Raw genomic sequence first — 19,939 nt, 5'->3', positions numbered from 1 at the left:
GATGCACAGCAATATATTTGATCTATTAGGCTTTATGAAAAGGTTCAAGAGTGTTTTGGATACCAATCAACCAATTGTTAGATCCAACAATCTATCTATCTATAACGATTATACGATAAAAAGCCAAAACGTGCAATGCAAAGGATTAAATTGAATTTAAATGTAGAAATATGAGTTTTTGTTTCTAAATAGTTTTGATGTTTTAAGACAATTTTCTTTCAGTGCTGTTAGATAACAGTTTAACTTGCCGTATTTAATACAAGCCTTATGTCTTTTAATTTAAGTTTTCCTATGTTTTTTCGAGTGTGCAAGATTGGTAGTGGAATTACGAGTATCTTGCAGCTTTCCCGAGCCACGCGCATATATCCGCTCGTAAAAGCAGCAAGCCACCAATGGATTTCCTCCCACTGCCGCCCGACCACCCCATTTTAGCTGATTCTTGGTTTGGTCATTAAGACGCATTATTGTTTGGACTTAAAATCGGGGGAACGGTCGGATGATGAGACGGCGGGCGGTTTGCATAGTGACTCTGATCTGATTGCCGGCAACTGATAGCTTTATTTCATTAAATTAATCTAGGATGGGTCAGGTTCACCTAGGGGGGAAAATTGAGTCAATTTTTCATATAGCAAGTTAATTATTCATGTTTGAAATCAAGGAATAGATTTAATTATTTATTCACAGAAAAACAATTTTCTCACATCTTCAAGATATCTAATTGAATGAGATGTGTTTGCTATTAAAATGAAATACTTTTATTGCATTATTTTTAAGTGACGCTTTCGCTTAAATTGAATGCTTATCAGCTAAACACAAATTTGTATAGGTAAATTAAATGAAACTTGTGAATTAAGTCTTCAAAACTCCACTTCAAACTTGCCGCGCGACAAGCGAATGCTGCAGCTCGGCAACACTGTCGGAAATACAGGGCATGCAAGGAATACTGGTCACGACTGAGCATATCCCTCCGGAGAGAGCGCCATCTGAACCCAGTATTTCCCGCTGAGAGAGCACCAAAAGCCGGTTCCCACCAACAACTTCGAACAGCCGGCGGAGTTCAGTAATAAACAGACTTCGAACGCGTGCAGTTCAGACTCAGATTCAGGTTCGATTGGATTCGAGATATCCAAGTGCCGCTCCGTTCTTTTTCGATACGTTCTGTTTGCCCGAGTTTGCCCCGACCAAAAATCACCCACCAAAGCCGGTTCGGTTCGGGATGCGATGATGCCAAGGATGCAGCTGATGCAGCTGATGCAGCCGGGCTCTTGTATCTTTAAGATACAAATTAAGTTGATTTGTTGCGCTCGCGTTCTCTTGGGTAATTGAACCCCAGTTGGGCTCCTTGTGCCCTCTGCCGCGCGGCCCTCGGTCTTCAAGCATTTCGTTGCATTTTGTGTATCTAGATACCTTTGTCGGTATCCGTATCCGTCGCTTGTCAATCTGGTCGCTGATAAAAAAGCAGACGCAAACGCAAACGCAGCCACGAAACATAAACCAGCGTCAACGGAAAATAAGAGTAAAAAGTAACAAACAGCAAGTGGCGTATCAGTTCGTGTGTTCGGTGATAAATGCATTTCATGCGTTCCAACTATGTAAATAGCAATTTAATTTGAGTGTCCACAGTAAACATCAAAAAACCGCCCTGGACTCCAGTCACCAATACCACCACCAACACCACCAACACCACCACCCCCGGTGGATCCCAGTGAAAGCCCGGTAAACCCCTGAAAAGGGCAGTCGTAGTCATCGTCATCGTCGTCGTCGCCGTCGTATGTCTGTGCCATCCAAATATTGAATATTTACAAATGCGTTGAGTGCATTTTCGAGTGGCCGGCACTTACAGTGACTCTCTGGTGGATGTGCGAGTGTAATCATCGGATTGCCAGCCCCATAAAACTCCGTTTCCGATACCGATCCGATACGCGAGTGCTTATATTTTTGTGTCGCTAATTGAGAGCAAAGGTGTCAAAGTGCAGCGGATACATACGAGTATATCCGCAGATGACTGCCACGATGATCTCAATATACGGCCTGGTCTTGGCTTCGATGATGGGTAAGTGGTCTGCTACTATTGGATTATGTGGGCTAAGTGAGGGTTGCCTTTCTCTGGGGGTTTTTTGCAATCAAATTCATTTCATTTGCTTAAGGGGTTTTCAATTCGCATTTATTTGCTTATTTCGATGTCGGCATTCGGAGATTGCCTTTGCAACTGGATCGCCCGGAACTTCAAAGGAATCACAACATTTGTATTGCGCTGAATATTTGCCATTCCATCTTGGACGAGACCACCCATAATGTGGACTCTATTAACCTCGGGGCTCTGCCGTCCACACAGAACTACTCCTATTACCTTATTCTTCGAGGGCTATTTTGTGTGGCGAAGAAAACCGAAAACCCAGAGAGCCTTTGTCTCTGGCAATTCAATTTGAAAGGCAAGCGGCGTGCAAAATGACTCAATTAAGAGTCAGCCAGGAGCCACCAAGCTGGCATTACTAATTTGGAATAGGAGTAGGAAAGCAGCGGGAGAGGAAGCCATTTGGAAAATTATGAGTCTCAGTTCAGGACCCGGTTCAAAATGAAGTCGTTTCGGCAAACATCAACAGCCAGCGAAGAAAAGCAAAAAAGTGACAGGCTACCATTGAGGTCCTTGCAGCCAGGTTATGGTTTTTCATGACAGATGTTGCTCATTAAGAACTTTCCTCAAGATAAAGCAGTCAATTTAAAAATACAACCTAATAAAATACTCTCTAGGAATTTAAATAATATATTATATCTTTTCCATCTCATTATACATTCCATCCTTTCTCCTCTACAATTCTATTTACTAATTAGGCATTCATTTCCAAATAGTATAGCACACGATTCCGATTTTTTTTGCCCAGTGTTAGAGCACACACTCTTGAAATAAAAGGACTATCCTGCCAAGGATCAGGATACCCACTTGAAGTGAGACAAGCGACGCCGAAATTTCGGCTAATCAAATATAGTTTACGGAGGGGATTACCGGAGGGATAAGGATCGAACCCGGAGCAGGGGGATCTCGGGTCTCAAGAGGGACACGATTATGCAAACGGTCCTTAACAACGCATGTGTGTGTGTGTGTGCGTGCGTGTGTGTGTGAGACAGGACAGAGCTGAGAACTGCTGACTGTTAAGTAGCACAAAGGCAAACAGCCGCTAACAAAAGCCAGCCGGCAGACAGCGAGGATAGGGGGATTCGGATTCGCATATTTCAAAATCTGTGCAACGCTACAGAGGTCCATTATTTGTATGGCAAATAATGTGGCTGTCAGTGTGTGTGTGTGTTTGTGTGTGAGGGTGAGTGTGCGAGTTCCTTTTGTGTGGCAGTCATAATTTGTTATTCAAGCATGCAAAATGCTGCATGCAACATGCCAGGCCAGAAGCAAAACCAACAGCAAAAGCATCGCACATCCCACATTAAGGGCAGCTGTGGCAACTACAAAACTCCCCTTCACCAACCTTTGCCACAGCCACAGCCACTCCCCCCGCCCCTCTCCCTTCCGCCTGTCTGCATCCTTCGGCAACCTTAAAGACTTCCAGTCGAAAGTTCTCCAGAGAGCTCTCTCGAAAATTGTATGAACTAGTCATGCATTTGCTTAGAAAGCCAGGGAATAAAGGGAATTTCAGGGTTTAATGCTGCCTCATAATGAGTCCAATTTATTAGGCTGTGTTCTATGAACAACTGTTTGAAATACACTGAGTGCACAGCACCCTAGTGGTTTTCTACTACACTGGATTGGTTAACAAAGGTGCTAATCTCAGTGCTTAAGATCTCACCTTACTTAGTGCATAGTCTTAAACTTAATCTAGTCAGCTGGATATTTCTTATAGAAGATGTAAAAAAGAAAGAATATCCAAAGTTATATTATTTTTACACATGGGATGTAAAAAATGCCTTCCAGGGATTTAGCTCGCAGTACAAATCCATTTATTTTTCAATTTTGTTCGAACTACAAAGGAAATGATCCAGAGAAGCTCGACTGTCGTTGAAAGGAGAAATCCCCGAATAAAGCCTTGTGAGTGATTAGACATGCTGTAACCTTTAAATTCAATTCCAACTCTATCAAAGACCATCCAGTCCTTTTCTGGCCATTTTACCCCTGAGAAAACCCTAGATCAAACGTTTGACGCGTAATTGTCAGACACAATTCCGCTTTTCATTCAGTGCCTGTCTGTCTGTTGACTTGCAGTTTTCCGGCACCGCTTTTCCCAGACAAATGCCAAACATTCCAGAGTGACAGTTCAGTTCTAGCCCCCATTCCCATTCCCATTCCCATTGCCACCCCCCCACACACACAAAATCAAATCAAAACGCCACCCATGGGGCAAGTTCAAGTGGCTGCCACAGTGGGTTGCCTGATTATTACTACAATATTTCGCATTCATTGTGCTTAATCGACGAATGTTGCCGCACCATTTGTGGCAGTCAAAGTTGGATCTGTATCCGCATCTGCGTGCTATCCGAATCAGAACCAGAATCTGAATCTCAAGATGCTGATGAGCAGGAGGCCCCAGCAGTGGGTACTCGTAATACTGCCTGCTGCTGACTTGCTGATTTCGGTTATTCGAGCCAAACAAACGAACTAATTATCACACACACACACCCGCGAGGAGGGTAAGTGGGAGAAAGGAATAATACACTGAGAAGATTTCCTTGAAAATAGCCACGAGTTTCATAAGAAGTTTTTGTATCACTTTATTCACTTTAAGAATCGTGAGTAATGTTTATGAAGTTGCTTACCAAATGGTATAAAAGTATAGTGCTTTTTAAAGTAAATAATGTTTAGTTCAATAAATCAAATGAAATGGTTCTTTTAAATTTGGAAAACCCCACTTGGCTGCCCTGCTTTTCGCCAGTGTATATCTACAGACAGATCGAGATGGGCAGTTGGGACCGGGACTGCCCGCTGCTCCGTGGTTCTGTCGCTGATGTTTGCAGCATCAACACTTTTTCAGTTTGCTGCTCGGCTCCTGCGCCAGCAGTGCTCCTCCACGGCTCCACCTCCTGCTCCACTGGTTCCCCACCTCGTCGTCTTCCGCACCCTCACGCATTTTTGTGCCCACATCAGCGCAATCAACGGACTGCGGAGCGGGACGCATATTTCTTTAATCGACGCCCAGTAACTGACTTTGTTCCCTCGTCTCGGTCCCGGTCTCGACTCCACCCGACTCGACTTGACTCGAATCGACTTGACTCGTTTTCCGCACGGCAAATTAAATCGATTCAGGGGAGGATTGGGCAGGGGCCAGGGCTGAGCCCAGCCAGAGGAGGGCATCCCGGTGCCTGCCCAACTGCCTTTTTGGTTGGGCCTTGTATCATAACACGTCTGCCGGAGATGTGACTGGCATATGAAACCCATGGAACCCCTCCTCCGAAAGGCCAGTAATGGTGTTGTAGCCGTTGTTGTGGGCCTGCTTATTGATTCCTCGGCGCGGTCGTGCTCTTGGCCAAAAGGAACTGCGCCCGGGCCCCACAATCTGAGGTGTTGTCTCAAATTGCTCCAATTAGTGGCCAAATATAATGGTGGCCGTTTTGTAGTTCCTGTTCTTGTTCTTGTCCATGTTTCTTACCTGCTCCCCAACTCGTATAATCAAAAATAATTGCGTTTGAATTGCTTTTCGTTTCGAGTTGCCAGTTGCGAGTTGCGGTTGCCAGCTATCTGCTGGTATGCTTACTCACTTGACTTTGTAGCCTCGAATGCGATGTATGGCGCCACTTGTGGTCTGATTTAAGCCCCTTTAAACCACTAATGTGAAATGGTCCTTCGGAATCGGCTGCTTGAGTTTCTTGCCAGCTCATTTGGTAATCACCATTAATCGCATTCATATTTGCCACACCTGACCAGTGAACTGCATTTTACGAGTAAATGCAGCAAATTGCAAATTGCATTCGCGGCTGTTGATTTAATATAATAACCGAATTGCATTCACAAAATACAGAGGAAAACACAAATTAAATGAATAAAAACATTTTTCTCTCGTAATACGATTATTTTTTTTGCCTGGCTTTTATTATGGTTTTTTTTATATACGCCTTTCCTTCTGGCTTTTAATTATGTTGGTACAAAACTCTGAATGCGTTTTTGTTTGTTTTTTCTTCATGCACATATTGTAATTTTGTTTGAGGACACGCAACTTTGGACGGCAATGGTGATGTTTATTCCAAGATGGTTTTTATGATACTCTATAAAGGGTATTTTTTGAAGTTTATTTGCAAAGTTACTACCAGTTTAACTTCTTACCTATACAATTAAATGTTTAAATGTAAGATTTGTTTCATAATTTAGTTTTATGCTTCATAATAAGTACCTTAATCATTGAAGCCGTAGAGTATTCAAAAAGTGGTTTTTTGATTCCCAAAAAGCCTCTGTTTTTTGTGCTTCCGCCCTTTTTTGAGTATTTTGTTGCTGGTGTTTTTGTGTTCCTGCCCTTGCAAAGCGCTTACAAAATTACATTTGCGTTAAACACTGTAATTTAAGCAGCTTAAGCGCATTTAATTTGTTTAAACCACTTTAATTAAACGAAATTATGGTTAATGCACTTTTTTAGCTAATTACACAAAATTGTTCGACGAGGCTTCGAACTTAAATTGCTGTTTAACTTAAATTTAAAGGACTTTAGCAAAGCTGCAACTCGGCCCTTTAATCGGGATAATGGGTGACTGAAATGAGATCCAGTTTACTAATTTCCCTCGCTTATTTCTATAATTACAGCCTGCGTTTTGGCCAGCTCCTCGCGTTTCCAGCGATTGCCCCAAAGTCAGTCCGTGGTGGAGAACGAATCCGTGAAGTTCGAGTGCGAATCCACCGACTCGTACAGCGAACTGCACTACGACTGGTTGCATAATGGTGAGCAGCGATTTACATATCCCGTGGACGCGCATTAAGCATTCGCCTTCCTTGCAATCCATTCCAGGTCATCGGATTGCGTATGACAAGCGTGTCCATCAAATCGGCTCCAATTTGCATATCGAGGCGGTGCGGCGCTCAGAGGATGTTGGCAGCTATGTTTGCATCGCGACAAATTTGGCCAGCGGCGCCAGGGAGGCGTCTCCGCCCGCCAAATTGAGCGTGATATGTGAGTAGTTACCCCAGCTCCAGCTCCAGTCTCAATCCCAGTACCCATGCCACTCCAACTCCCAGACCCACAATTGTTCGCAATAAGCAAATTGACTGATGGTTAAGGGCGACAGCAAATCTGTCTTTGCTTGTGCAAATTAACAAAGCGAAATTGAATTGTATGTGGGGAGTTGGGAGCACTGGAAAAATATCCCATTGATGTTTGAACCAATTATACAAAAGCTTTAGTTACAGCTTAAGCAACTATATTTTTGAATATAGTATTCTATAAAGATCAAACCGAGATGATATGATATGAACTGCTGCACTCTCGAACTGCTCGCCGGTTTCTCCGCGTGTAATTGCTATGCATAGGGCAAATTCATTTGATTAATGCTGCATTTAATGGTATTCCAACCCCCACTCCCCTTCGTCCACCATCACCACCCCAGACCCAGACCCTTTTTAGATACGGCCAAACCACAAGGCAACAAGAAAAGGTAAAGAGGCATAAAAACGCAACCGAAGCGAACGGAACGCAGCCCAACAAACCGATGAAAGATAAAAACCGAAAGTTTTGATGTACATGCGTCAGATCCCATGCTAGCCAAGCCCCCTTCCCCACGCCCCCTTGCGAAGACCCCCTCCCATGACCCCTCGCCCAGGGCTACAGGAAGTGCAGTGCAGTGCACAGAATGCATCCCATGCATCGGACCGTGAAGAAGAAGACCCTGCCGAAGAAGCAGCACACTGAAAAATATCACTTGGTTCTCAGCTCTGCATTCCACCTACAAGTTTACTTTTTGACGTCCATAACTGAGATAAGCTTCTTTTTCAATGGGTCAAGCTATATCTGCATCTACAAAAGACCAAATGTTTGGTTTAGATAAAATATTTCTCAGTGCATCGCTGACTTCCTTCAAGTAGCAAGTGCAGTTGCAGTTCTTGGCCTCGGGCTGAGGCCGCGGCGTCACGTGATTGATGTTCATTTAGTTGCAGTTGCCTTTAAGCAGAAAAATGCATAAATTTACCAAATAGCTCCCCAACACACCCCTACTCTCCGTCTTCCTCTTTCATGTAAACAAAACGCGAGTTTTATGCACAATCTGGAGTGCATGTGTTTGGGGGCTCTCCTATATGGGAGATATATCTGGTATCTGCTATCTGCAACTGCATCTACATCTGCATTTGTATCTGTAGCTGGGCTGTCAGCGCGGCCACGGCATCCGAGCTGTGATCAAAGCCACCCAACAGCAAAGGCATCTTCCCTCCGTCGCTATTTATACACCAGCCTCATCTCAAGTGTTTTTAGCTAATTAATTAACTAATTAATTTGTAGTTTCAGGAGTTGATTTTAATTGCCACAGCTCCCCCCGAAAAAGCAGCTGCTGCTGAAAAGCATGCAGCGTATATATATGTTTTTGTATCTTTAAGCGATGGAGGGGATGCATCTTGGCGCCAGCTGAAGCTAAGTGGGTTATGTGATTACCACCGCCTGCCCAGCTTGCATCAATCTCATAATTCTTGAGCAGCAGACAAAAACTATTAAAATATGCACGGAAGTATGGAAGTTGGGATGGAGATGGTGTCGTTGCTCCTCAGTTTTTGGGTTCGGTAACCATTTTATTCAGGAGTCGCCGTCATTGTGTCCTGGCTGCCTTTTCTTAGCCGGGATTTTCCCGTCTGCACTTTTCTCGGAAATAAGTGTTCAATTAAGCGCGAGAAAAGTGCCATTTTCATTTGCAACATTTAACAAATTTGCAAAGGGGATTAAAAAGAAGAAAAGAGAGCGGATGAAAGACAATCTGCTAAAAGCTCATTAGATAGAGAAAGTTGTAGTACTGCGTTAATAACAATACCAGAGAGATAGAACTTTTAGATGAGAAATCCTATAGATTAGAAGGTAAATATGCCGAATCGAAAGCATACTTCAAAATTGCTGAAAGGTCGGGAATATTTGATTTCATTTCAAGAAATGTTTTACATTTCTTAATTTATACTAAATATACAAAAGATAAAGACGGATGGTTACAGTTTTAGTACTAAAGTTGATCTGAATTTGTTAAGCTAATGTGAAAACGCTTTAGTCAATAAAAGCAATGGGAAATCCCAGAAATGGTTGCAATCTTGGCGGCCAAATCAAGTAAACCTCTTTTCCGGGATTCATTACAAACTGGAAGGCAAATGCTGACAGTGCCCGGCGACTAACCGATGACTACGAGGAATTAAGCAGACAGCGAAGAAATTATACAGACAGCCATAAAACCAGGACCCAGAAGCGAGTCACAGCCAAAAACAAGGACCAAGAAGAAAGCAGCCGCGTCAGACCAAAACCAGACGACTGGCTCCTGGAGGACGATGAGTCGGGGCGGGGGAGAGGACATTCCAAACATTTGCTCAGCGAAAGGGGTTGTTGGACTCTCAGGACTCGCAGGACTCGCAGCTCAGTACGCAGGCAGGATACACAGACTAACCATTGAACAGCTGAGCGGAGCTGGTGGCTAGAACCAGAGGGAAATGTGTTTGTGCGCTGAAATGTATGGGGGAAATGAAATGCAACATTAACACGAAACATAAACATAAAATGAGAAATGGCAGCAGCAACAATGGCAACCGAACAGCCAGCAAAGTCATAAAAACCAAACAAAATGCAAAGACACACCAAGGACGAGGACCAAGACGAGGACGAGGGCAAGGGCGAGGGAACCAGAGCGGGATTTGCCGGGTAATGTCAGGACGAAAAGCAACCCTCAAATCGACCGCCCAGGAACCCAGGCACCCGGGCACCCCCATCACATATAGACTCCTGCCCCGCTGTTGTATCTGTGCTCTAGACACAAGTTCAAGTTGACTGCAGTTGGCAAGTTGGGTTTTTATTTTACGGATTCGGCGGGGGTGAAACGGGATGCCCGGGGAGTCGCGCGGGCGAAGGGCGGCGGGGAACCGGATAATTTTCATTTTGTGAATGCCGGAAAAACGCATAAAATTTTACGAGCCGAGCTCGGAGAACATTAAAGGGGACGACGACAGACAGACCGAAAAACAGAAAAACAGACACGAGCTCGCAAACAGAAAATGTAGCCAACTTTTTGGCGCGCTATCCTGCGTCCTCTCTCTTCAACTCTATTCCTCTCTACACAGCAAGGATAATGCCAGTTCTTATTTGTACTATAGATAAGGATTTTAACTACTAATTCACTTTGGCAAGCAAAGAAATTAGACATTAGTTTCACCCATTTTCTTTTAATTGAAGATTCTTTGAAATATAATTTAATGATACAAATCCACTAGCACCGACCAATTTTCTCTCTGTGCATTCCGTTCAACCACTCTTTTCCTAACTCTAGGATTTTCTTTATATTCCTTTTTGGCATTTATTTTACTTTTAGCTTTTCTGTGCCGTTACACGAGTTGATCATTAGCAACTTTTGGGGAAAGCATTACAGGCCAGCGGCAGCAGGGGCGTAGTTCAGGGAATCCCCCTTTAAAAGGGGGGCCAACTGCCCTCGCAAGAGGGCAAAGGTCACAGCAGCTGAAGTCCCCCCTTCGCAAGCCACTGCGAAACCAGAGGGCAGACAATGTGCGATAATCGAATGTTTAACGTTTTAATTTGAAAAACGTTTGGGGTGCTGAGACAGCGGCTGGCCAACTTTAATTAAAGATCCGACGATAGCGCTGCGGAGCAGGACACATCGAATGTGCTCCGGTCAGTCGTTGCCATAAATTTTCCATAAATATAAATGGCCAACATGGCTGGCCACTGAAAGCGGAGAGCTGGGGTGGGAAATGGGTAGGAAAATCTGAAATTCATTGATATCGAAATCCGCTGATGAAAGCCACTCATCGATTTGTATCTGCGGCAAACGATCTGCCAAATAGTTCATTTGTGAGTAAATATCTGCAAACTATTTTGATGCATTTCCCCCTTGCATCTGCGCCAATTTGTGAAATGGGTCAATAACTTGTAAGCCGCTTTGTGCACCGCACACACAGAATGCCCAGCCAATTGAAGTGAAATGGAGTGGAGTGGCCACTGGCCAGTTGAACAACTGGCTAGATGGAAGCAGAGAAGGGCTGCGTAAGTCCATTAACGTTCACAATTACCGCCGGCCACTTCAGAACTCAGCCACTTCTATGGGCTCCCATTTCCAGCCCTCCATCTTTCGCTGGTCATGGGCCACTTGGGTTTATGACAGCGCTGAAAACCCTTCCACTCGAGCTCCATTCCCAACGCGGCCCGCCCAAATAATCTATTTTTGATTATCAATTAATTATATTTTCATAAAGGCGAGCGATAAAAAGAAGTGCAGCACTGCACGATGGCAGCACTGCAGCTCCAGAAAAAAGAAACGAGCTATCTTATCGGGAGGAGCGGACTCACAGTTGACGAAATAAGACGCAGTCGGCACACTTATTCCGCCTTTGGGGTCTTTGGTTCTCCAGAGGCGGAGATGGGGCAAGGGGAAAGGGAAGGGGTTCCCAAGAACCGGGCCGATAAGAACGATCCGCTCGGGGGAACTGTCAATTTCGATATCTATAATTCCGCCCGCCTTTCGACGTTTACTTCCACTTTGTTTACCCAAGCCGTCTCTATTTTTTTATGGCTCCCACTCACACCCCTCGGCATTCCGGCAATTGTTTACAGCGATTGTGGTTTATGCTCCACCCATGGCCAGCGAAAAGTTTAACAAATTTATTTTGTTTCGGAGTCGTGTTGGTTTACATCGTCTTATTTTCCTCGTTCCTCGTTCCCAGTGTTTAGTGTTTACCTCGACTTGCACGCTCAACGTGTGAATGACGGCCGCCTTCCGACCCCTCCTGCAACTCCGAGACCCCTCCCCACCCCCTACCATGCACTCCTCCCACGCCCACAGGTACATGTATAGTAGATACGACTGCATCCCCGAGGTGTCAAAAGATCCGCTGCCTCTAACGATGCATGCACCGGTCTAGTGAGAGCTTCTTAATTAGCGACTCACGGCTTGCTGGTAATTTAAGTTACAGTTAGTCCTGTCTTTCTATGGGAGGCTGTTAGATATAATAGCTCCAAAGATCACAGGGCTATCTCAACATGACGCCGAAAGAGATAAAGATTTAGCACGAATAATGCGTTCAAACAAGCTATGTACCATATCTTAAAGCTGCTTTAGAAGTCAACTAAGCTACTTTAAGTCAAGGGATGTCAGTTTAGTATATATGTTTAAATTTAAATTCGTTCCATCTTTATCTCTGGATTTTGTATGGGTACTAGCACTTCTAATGTTAAGACTTACCCATCAAAGATTGTAATCTATTACTTACTAACCGTAGTAAATGCCCAACCTGTTTAACCAAAATACGAATATCATTAGGCAGCATTTCCCCACTTCTATGTTAAAAGGCCTACCCATCAGATACTTCTGTGTTTACCTGTCGAGTGGCGAGTTGAATCCGTTCCACACTTTACCCGCTGCACACTTTGCCGCCCCTCATGTTTGGCCATCCATTAGATACTTTTGCTCCTCGGTTGTCTAAGTGCCAATTAGTTCACTCTACTGTCATTTTAGTCGTAACATATACCAAAACTTTGTGCCACAGGCCCACGGAGAATATCCATCGCTACGTACCACCATGCCATACAAAGTCGTCGTCGAGCTGACGGACGTGCCCCAAGAAGAGCAAATATACAAACACATTTCAAACTTTTGACACTTCCCCAGCGGAGACGAAGACATGGCTCTGTTTATTGAGTTGTTGCTGTCGGTTCGGCGTGGTTCGGTTCGGTTTGGTTCTGTTTTTCCAGTGCCTGCCACCAAATAAGTGTCTACAAATATTTAGAGGCATTTTTTGTTCACTGACTGTGCGAGAAGCAAACAAAGTCGGTGCCCAAACAAGATTTATGTGCATATGTAAATTTTCTCTAACGCGGCCAGCAAACCGCAGCCATCCAGACCTGCAGACCTGGCAAACATTCAGATAGGCAAGAGGAGAAATATCCATAAAACATACATCATCCATTTGCCTAGATCTCTGCTCGCTCCTTCGGGCCGCAGATAAAAAATGTTTTATGAAAATTATGGCACCATCTCCGAAGGCTGTGGCAATCACATACATATATATACGGAATACGAAAGCCGGGCAAATAGAGAATCTAGGAAAACAATTTGAATAAATTATTTGGGGGGATACCAAATTAGAACTTTAAGGAGCAGCATCGCTTGGCATCCGACAATTATCGCTCCGAATACAAAAGTATCTCATTCACATCGCCACAATGGGCTGCAGATACACGATTGCAGCTTCAAGATATTATGGAAGTCCGGTCATACAAAAGCCACACACAGAGAAATTTTGTTAGATTACTACAAACCATATAAAATGCACACTAAATTTGATTATTTAGATATATACAGCAGTTATTTCATTTGACTAAGCTGCTATTTATTGTATTGATGTATATTAATATGACTAGTATTTCAGTCTTAGCCATGTAAATGAATATCTGCCATTCTTGGCATCCAAGAACACCTATGAGGTTGTTCTCTGTGCAGCGATTGTGTATGCTAGCGTGTCTGCAACATGACTGGCCACGCCCCTTGCGCCTCCGGCTGCCACTAAAACATAAATTAAACCCTATGCCACGGCAGAGAGTTTAGAGAGCAGCGCATTCTTCTTTTGGACTGCAGCCTTTTCCCCCGTTTTTTATGCGCTTTTCTTTTGCGCCATAGAAACTCTTTTCTCATGCGGCAATTGTTGGCAAGTACCGTTCCATTCCGTTCCGTCTGGCCAAGAAGTGGAAGAAGAGCCCGGCGGGCAGGAAAACGGGGGGCATGTGAGCATTTACATATGGGCAGCAAGGTGGGGTAGAGGTGGGGTCGAGGTGGGAGCGAGGTGGAGCCTTCTCCTGGCTGACTGACAGTTCAATTTATGCTTCCTCGCCACCTTAAATGGGCTGCCAGGCTGCGCCGATAAAGACAAAGATTGCAGCGTCGTGTTCGGCGCTGAACTGACGATAAAATGCACTTAATGCCGCGCGAAATACCCGTACTTTCCAGGGGAAATAAGTATAACCAAAGGGCCCCGGCAAGCGGAAAGCAGAGAATCAGAAATCAGAAGAGGGAACGAGCGCAGCGAATTCGCATAGCCAAGAAAACGCATTAAGGCTAAATGTATCTTCCGGATATATTATGCATATTTATGGAATGCCAGCCTATTCGGTTTCACCCCGGCTGATCAATAACTTGAAGGGGCTTCTCGCTTTCCTCTGGCATCGCGCATTCCGTTGGCCGAACTGCTGTGGCAACCCTCGGCCTGCGTCCTGCATTAATTCAATTAGTTTATAGCCCACACTCATTCCGCAGCTTCAATCTCCGCATCTGCTGCCCTTTTTACACGGTCAGAAAATAACTGTGAGATATTGAAATTTTATAGACATGGGATTTTAATGCTTAAATGATTTAATATCTGTGGATTGTGCATTTAGCTATTACAAAATGATAACACTCTTTCACTTACTCTTACATGTGTATTTTTTGAGAGGTAGTGAGTGGATAATTAATATACTTACTTGGTTCGAATAGTTATCCATTATTAACCAATGACATATGTGCTCTGTGTATATAAACGCTAAATAACACCAGCATACCCATCCCTTCCTCCAGATCTTGAATCCGCCAGTGTCCAGCTGCTGGGCAGCAACCGCAACGAGCTGCTGCTCAAGTGCCACGTGGAGGGCGCCTCAGGAGACTCGGAGCCGCTTGAGATCGAATGGTATCGCAACAGCGAGAAGCTGAGCACCTGGAGAAACGTGCAGCTGGATCAGCACCGCCTGATAGTCCGACAGCCGGGAAGCGACGACGATGGTCTGTACCGTTGCACCGCCTCCAATGCGGCGGGTCGGGTGATGAGCAAGCAGGGCTACGTCTACCAGTACAGTGTGAAGTGCCTGCCCAGACTTGCCAGGCGGAAGAGCCAGAAGGTGATGGAGTCCTGGGATAAGCAGACGTTCCTGTGCCGCGGCAAGCGTGGAGGAGCTGCTGGACTGGAGGCACTACCCGCCGCTCCGGAGGATCTGCGCATTGTGCAAGGGCCCATTGGTCAGTCGGTCGTCAAGGAGGGTGAGCCCACGGCTTTGACCTGCCTCTATGAACTTCCCGACGAGCTGAAGAACCAGCGCATTCAACTCCGCTGGCGCAAAGATGGCAAACTTCTGCGGCAAGTGGAACTCGGTGGTTCGGCGCCCATTTCAGGTCACTCTTTCGAATCCGGCAAGGATGCTCTGCTGCGGGAGGATGCCAGGCTGGTGCTGCACAAACAGAATGGCACCCTAAGCTTCGCCAGCATTATTGCCAGCGATGCGGGCCAGTACCAGTGTCAGCTGCAGCTGGAAGCCCATGTCCCGGTTAGCTCATCTCCTGGCGTCCTGGAGGTCATCGAGCACCTGAAGTTCGTTCCTCAGCCCACGTCCAAGAACTTGGAGCTGGACGCAGTGGTGGCCAAGGTTCACTGCAAGGCGCAGGGCACTCCAACGCCCCAGGTGCAGTGGGTGAGAGTAAGTAATCCAGTTAGAGTTAGCTTTCTCATTGAATCATCATACGTATTTCATAAACATATTCATTTAGCGAACTTTTTGAAAACTTCCATTAAATAATAGTCGAGGAAAAAAGCGGTTGACATCCGCTTGTTCAGTAATTGCCCAGGCACTTCGGTCTTCATTTCGCCAGCTTCCAAATGGGAACGTTAGACATTTCTGACACTTTTCCGCCCACTCCGCTGCAATGATGGCCACATGTCACTGACAAATTGAAAAACGCGCAATGCGCCGCTGGGCAAACTTTGCTCCAAACAAACCGTTTCATATGCAAAACTCTATTGAGTCTATCTGGCCTAAGCACCCTTCTGCTGTCTCTCGAATATCCGAAAAACGAACCCACTCCATTCGGTGGCCATTGAGCGTTTTGTGTTGCCAGCTGTTTGCCATGGCCAACCAATTTCGACAACTGTTTGTCTATTTGGGAATGGGCCGAAAAAAGAGGATGAGGATGAAACCCTTTCAAAGAAAGTTTTTCATTTGGACGGAAAACAAACCTGGCTCAAACCTGTTCAAAGTGTATTGCGGCCTTTTTGCCTGCTTTTCTGCATTTTTGATGAAAACGCATGGCACACGTTGGCAAATTGGTTGGTAATGGTCAGCTGTCTGTTTCTATTTCTCACAGATACCGGCCCAAAAATGTTCCATTCAACTTTGATATTAACAGATTGAAATTGCATAATAAATTTGCATGTGTCTTTGATATTCAAATTCAGAAATATGGCTATGCCAATGGTTGGTATCAAATATAACCAAAAAGTGGTGAAGAAAATAAGGGATACACCAACAAAAATACTTTAGAGTTCTAGTTGTAATGATATTTCCTGATTAAATTATCTAACACAAAAATCACTTCTCTGCAGGAAGGGGAAAACAACACTTTACCCGACCAAGTGGAGGTGGATGCCAATGGAACACTGATTTTCAGAAACGTGAACTCCGAACACCGCGGCAACTACACTTGCTTGGCCACCAACACCCAAGGTCAGATAAATGCCACCGTGGCCATAAATGTGGTGGTCACTCCCAAATTTAGTGTGCCCCCAGTGGGACCCATCGAGACCTCGGAGCTGGGAACCGTGGTGATTCACTGCCAGGCGATTGGGGACCCCAAGCCGACCATTCAGTGGGACAAGGATCTGAAGTATCTGAGCGAGAACAACACGGACCGCGAGAGATTTAGGTTCCTGGAGAACGGCACTCTGGAGATACGGAATGTCCAAGTGGAGGACGAGGGTAGCTACGGGTGCACAATCGGAAATAGCGCAGGACTCAAGCGAGAGGATGTCCAGTTGGTGGTGAAGACGACCGGTGACGGCTTCGCTCCAGAGGAATCCGGCGGCGATGGCTTCCTGGTCACCCGAGCTGTACTGATCACCATGACAGTGGCCCTGGCCTACATAGTTCTAGTGGTGGGTCTAATGTTGTGGTGTCGCTATCGCCGTCAAGCCAGAAAAGCCCGTTTGAACGACCTGAGCACTAAGGAAGCTGGCGGGGATCAGCCGGATGCCACTGGCAATGGCAAGGGTTCTGAGCAAGAGCCCTGCCTCTCTAAGCAGCACAATGGCCACAGCAAATCCAGATCCAAGTCCAGTGGAGATGCCCAGAAATCCGATGACACAGCCTGCAGCCAGCAGTCGAGGGCCTCGAAGAAATCAGCCCACATCTACGAGCAACTGGCTCTTCCAAGGTCCGGGCTCAGTGAACTCATCCAAATTGGACGCGGCGAGTTCGGGGATGTGTTCGTGGGCAAACTTAAGGCTACCTTGGTCACCTCGCCCTCGGACAAAGATGCGGATACGGAGAAGCAGCACAGCAACAGTGAAAATGGCAGTGGAGGCAGCGGAAGTGGAAGCACCACACTGAGTACCCTAAACGAGAAGCGTCGCTCCAAGACCTCCATGGACGACATTGAGGAGATCAAGGAGGAGGAGCAGGAGCAGCACAATCAGTCGGGTCTCGAGCAGCTGGTCCTGGTCAAAGCCCTGAACAAAGTGAAGGATGAGCAGGCCTGCCAGGAGTTCCGGAGACAGTTGGATCTGCTGCGCGCAATCTCGCACAAGGGAGTAGTCCGTCTATTTGGCCTCTGTCGCGAAAAGGATCCGCACTACATGGTGCTGGAGTACACTGATTGGGGCGATCTCAAGCAGTTCCTGTTGGCCACCGCCGGCAAGGTGAACACTGCCACCGCAGGCAGCTCCTCGCCGCCGCCACTCACCACCAGTCAGGTCTTGGCCGTGGCCTACCAAATCGCCCGGGGAATGGACGCCATCTACAGAGCTCGGTTCACCCATAGGTAAGTTATTCAAGCAGGTCCTTGAAAAAGAACAGCATTCTTATGGATCCAATTGGCAATGCTTTATCTCATAGGGATCTGGCCACCCGTAACTGCGTGATCTCCAGTGAGTTCATAGTGAAGGTATCCTATCCGGCCCTCTGCAAGGACAAGTACAGCCGCGAGTACCACAAACACCGCAACACGTTGCTCCCGATCCGCTGGCTGGCGCCCGAGTGCATCCAGGAGGACGAGTACACCACCAAGAGCGACATCTTCGCCTACGGCGTGGTGGTGTGGGAGCTCTTCAACCAGGCCACCAAGCTGCCCCACGAGGAGCTGACCAACGAGCAGGTGGTGCAGCGCTCGCAGGCAGGGTCCTTGGAGTGGTCAGTGGCGGAATCGACGCCCGACAGCCTTCGAGAGATACTGGTAAGCATCCTTATAGCCAATCGATTCAATGCATAAGAGCATTTCCATTACTATCTATTATTATATTGATGGTAATGGATACCCATTTGTAATCTGGGTCTTAAGGATTATCAGGAATCCATGATCATACTCTCATTTAGTTTTTAAGCCTCCCCAGAAAGAAGTGAAAGTAATGATCCAACCATTTTCTCCGTTCCCTTTCAGTTGTCCTGTTGGGTGGCCAATCCGAAGGAGCGACCCTCGTTCAGCCAACTGGGAGCCGCCCTGAGCAAGGCGATGCAGAGTGCCGAGAAGTGAGGCCAGACTGAAGGCTCGATCATGCCAAAAAGTAAAGAGTAATTCGTAGTATTGTCTAAGTGTCTGCCCGGGTTTTCTATCCGCTCAAAACCTAGTCTTAAGCTCGAAGGATGTCTGCGCCTGTTCAACACGCGCACTTGGTGGCACACACAAGGACCGATGGCTACACTTAAGCAGCTACTGTACAAACACACGACATACTTACATATATACACAGTGTATTGGAAGGGGGATATCTTCGAGAATAGTATTGAGTGGTGCTGCACATAGGTATGCAGCTAAAATGTACATAATATGGCCACAAATATGCATTTAAACCAGTTGAAGCATTTCTAGGATTAGATCATTTTAACCTTCGTCAGCATTTAATAATCCACTTCTAAGCTAAATCGGTAGGTATAAACACACAAACATATGCGTCACACAAACAACGAGCGATTTCATTGTTTTCGAACATTGATAAACTAAGCCAAATTTTAAGTTAGCATTAAATATAAATCACACCACACACCCACATATTTTATCACAAGCCTAGTTATACACTTACATATATGCGTAAGAACAACCAGCCGAAACAATTTTATGACTAGCCATTTAAGCTTTGATGCATGTTTACAAAACATTTAAATAAACCCGCATAAATAAATTTAATCAGAAAGCAACATTTTAAAGTCTCGGCTTTACTTCGAAAGAAGACCTTCGTGGGCTACTACTTTTTATGGCCATTTCATTTGGCATGGCAAATTTGTTGAGGGTCCTTTTGGGCCTAAGCGGACTTGGCTCATTCACACTTCACTTGATTTGAAAAATGAGCGCCTATTGAATGTGGGGCTGGGCCCGTCTTGCCTCCACGTCTTTTCCCAAAACGATTGACAAACAAACATGGCAATAAACCGTAAAGTTGGCTCGGCTTATTGGGGCTTAAAGTCGCCGCACTCCTCGATTTTTTGCCCGATTTTGCTGCTCCGGAAGTTCCAGCGCCTACGTAGCCAACAAAGTTTCCTCGTGCGAAAACTTTGGCCAGGACCAAATCCAGGCAATATTTGCATTTGAATCAGCAGCAAAAACAACACCGTTACACAATGAGTTGCCATTTTCCTAGCCTAGTGGATAGGCTGCTTAGCTTTTCCTGGCACGTACAAATATCTGCCTGTCATGAATATCAAATGCCTCCGAAAAAAGGTTGATTGAACAGTTGGTAGCAGGAAGTGCGGCAGGAAAAAAGGAAGAGCATAAGGTATATGTCGGAATGGGTTGGCAGCAGATTTGATACTCTATTTTAAAAGGA

The 19,939-nt window shown here is 45.7% G+C and overlaps 1 protein-coding gene across 1 annotated transcript; it reads left to right on the top strand.

The window, feature by feature from the left end:
* The first annotated feature begins 1,086 nt into the window (after window positions 1–1,086).
* LOC122613080 (tyrosine-protein kinase-like otk) lies at window positions 1,087–19,253 on the top strand. Its single transcript, XM_043787067.1, has 7 exons — window positions 1,087–2,053; window positions 6,734–6,868; window positions 6,936–7,097; window positions 14,719–15,608; window positions 16,511–17,943; window positions 18,018–18,354; window positions 18,559–19,253. The coding sequence occupies exons 1-7, from the start codon at window positions 2,002–2,004 to the stop codon at window positions 18,649–18,651; spliced, it is 3,102 nt and encodes a 1,033-aa protein (XP_043643002.1). The 5' UTR covers window positions 1,087–2,001; the 3' UTR covers window positions 18,652–19,253.
* The last annotated feature ends 686 nt before the right edge of the window (window positions 19,254–19,939 follow it).

The sequence above is a fragment of the Drosophila teissieri genome, chromosome 2R, assembly GCF_016746235.2.
Source record: "Drosophila teissieri strain GT53w chromosome 2R, Prin_Dtei_1.1, whole genome shotgun sequence".
NCBI lineage: Eukaryota > Metazoa > Arthropoda > Insecta > Diptera > Drosophilidae > Drosophila > Drosophila teissieri.
Note: the sequence above shows the minus strand (reverse complement) of the source record. Positions and strands in the feature narration are given on the sequence as shown.

What these genes read in the sequence shown, in the direction of transcription:
- LOC122613080 (XM_043787067.1), top strand. Translation starts at nt 2,002, where the DNA reads ATGACTGCCACGATGATCTCAATATACGGCCTGGTCTTGGCTTCGATG. An exon ending in CTACGACTGGTTGCATAATG is followed by an intron (nt 6,869 to 6,935) that starts GTGAGCAGCGAT and finishes AATCCATTCCAG; the next exon opens with GTCATCGGATTGCGTATGAC. An exon ending in AGAGCTCGGTTCACCCATAG is followed by an intron (nt 17,944 to 18,017) that starts GTAAGTTATTCA and finishes TTTATCTCATAG; the next exon opens with GGATCTGGCCACCCGTAACT.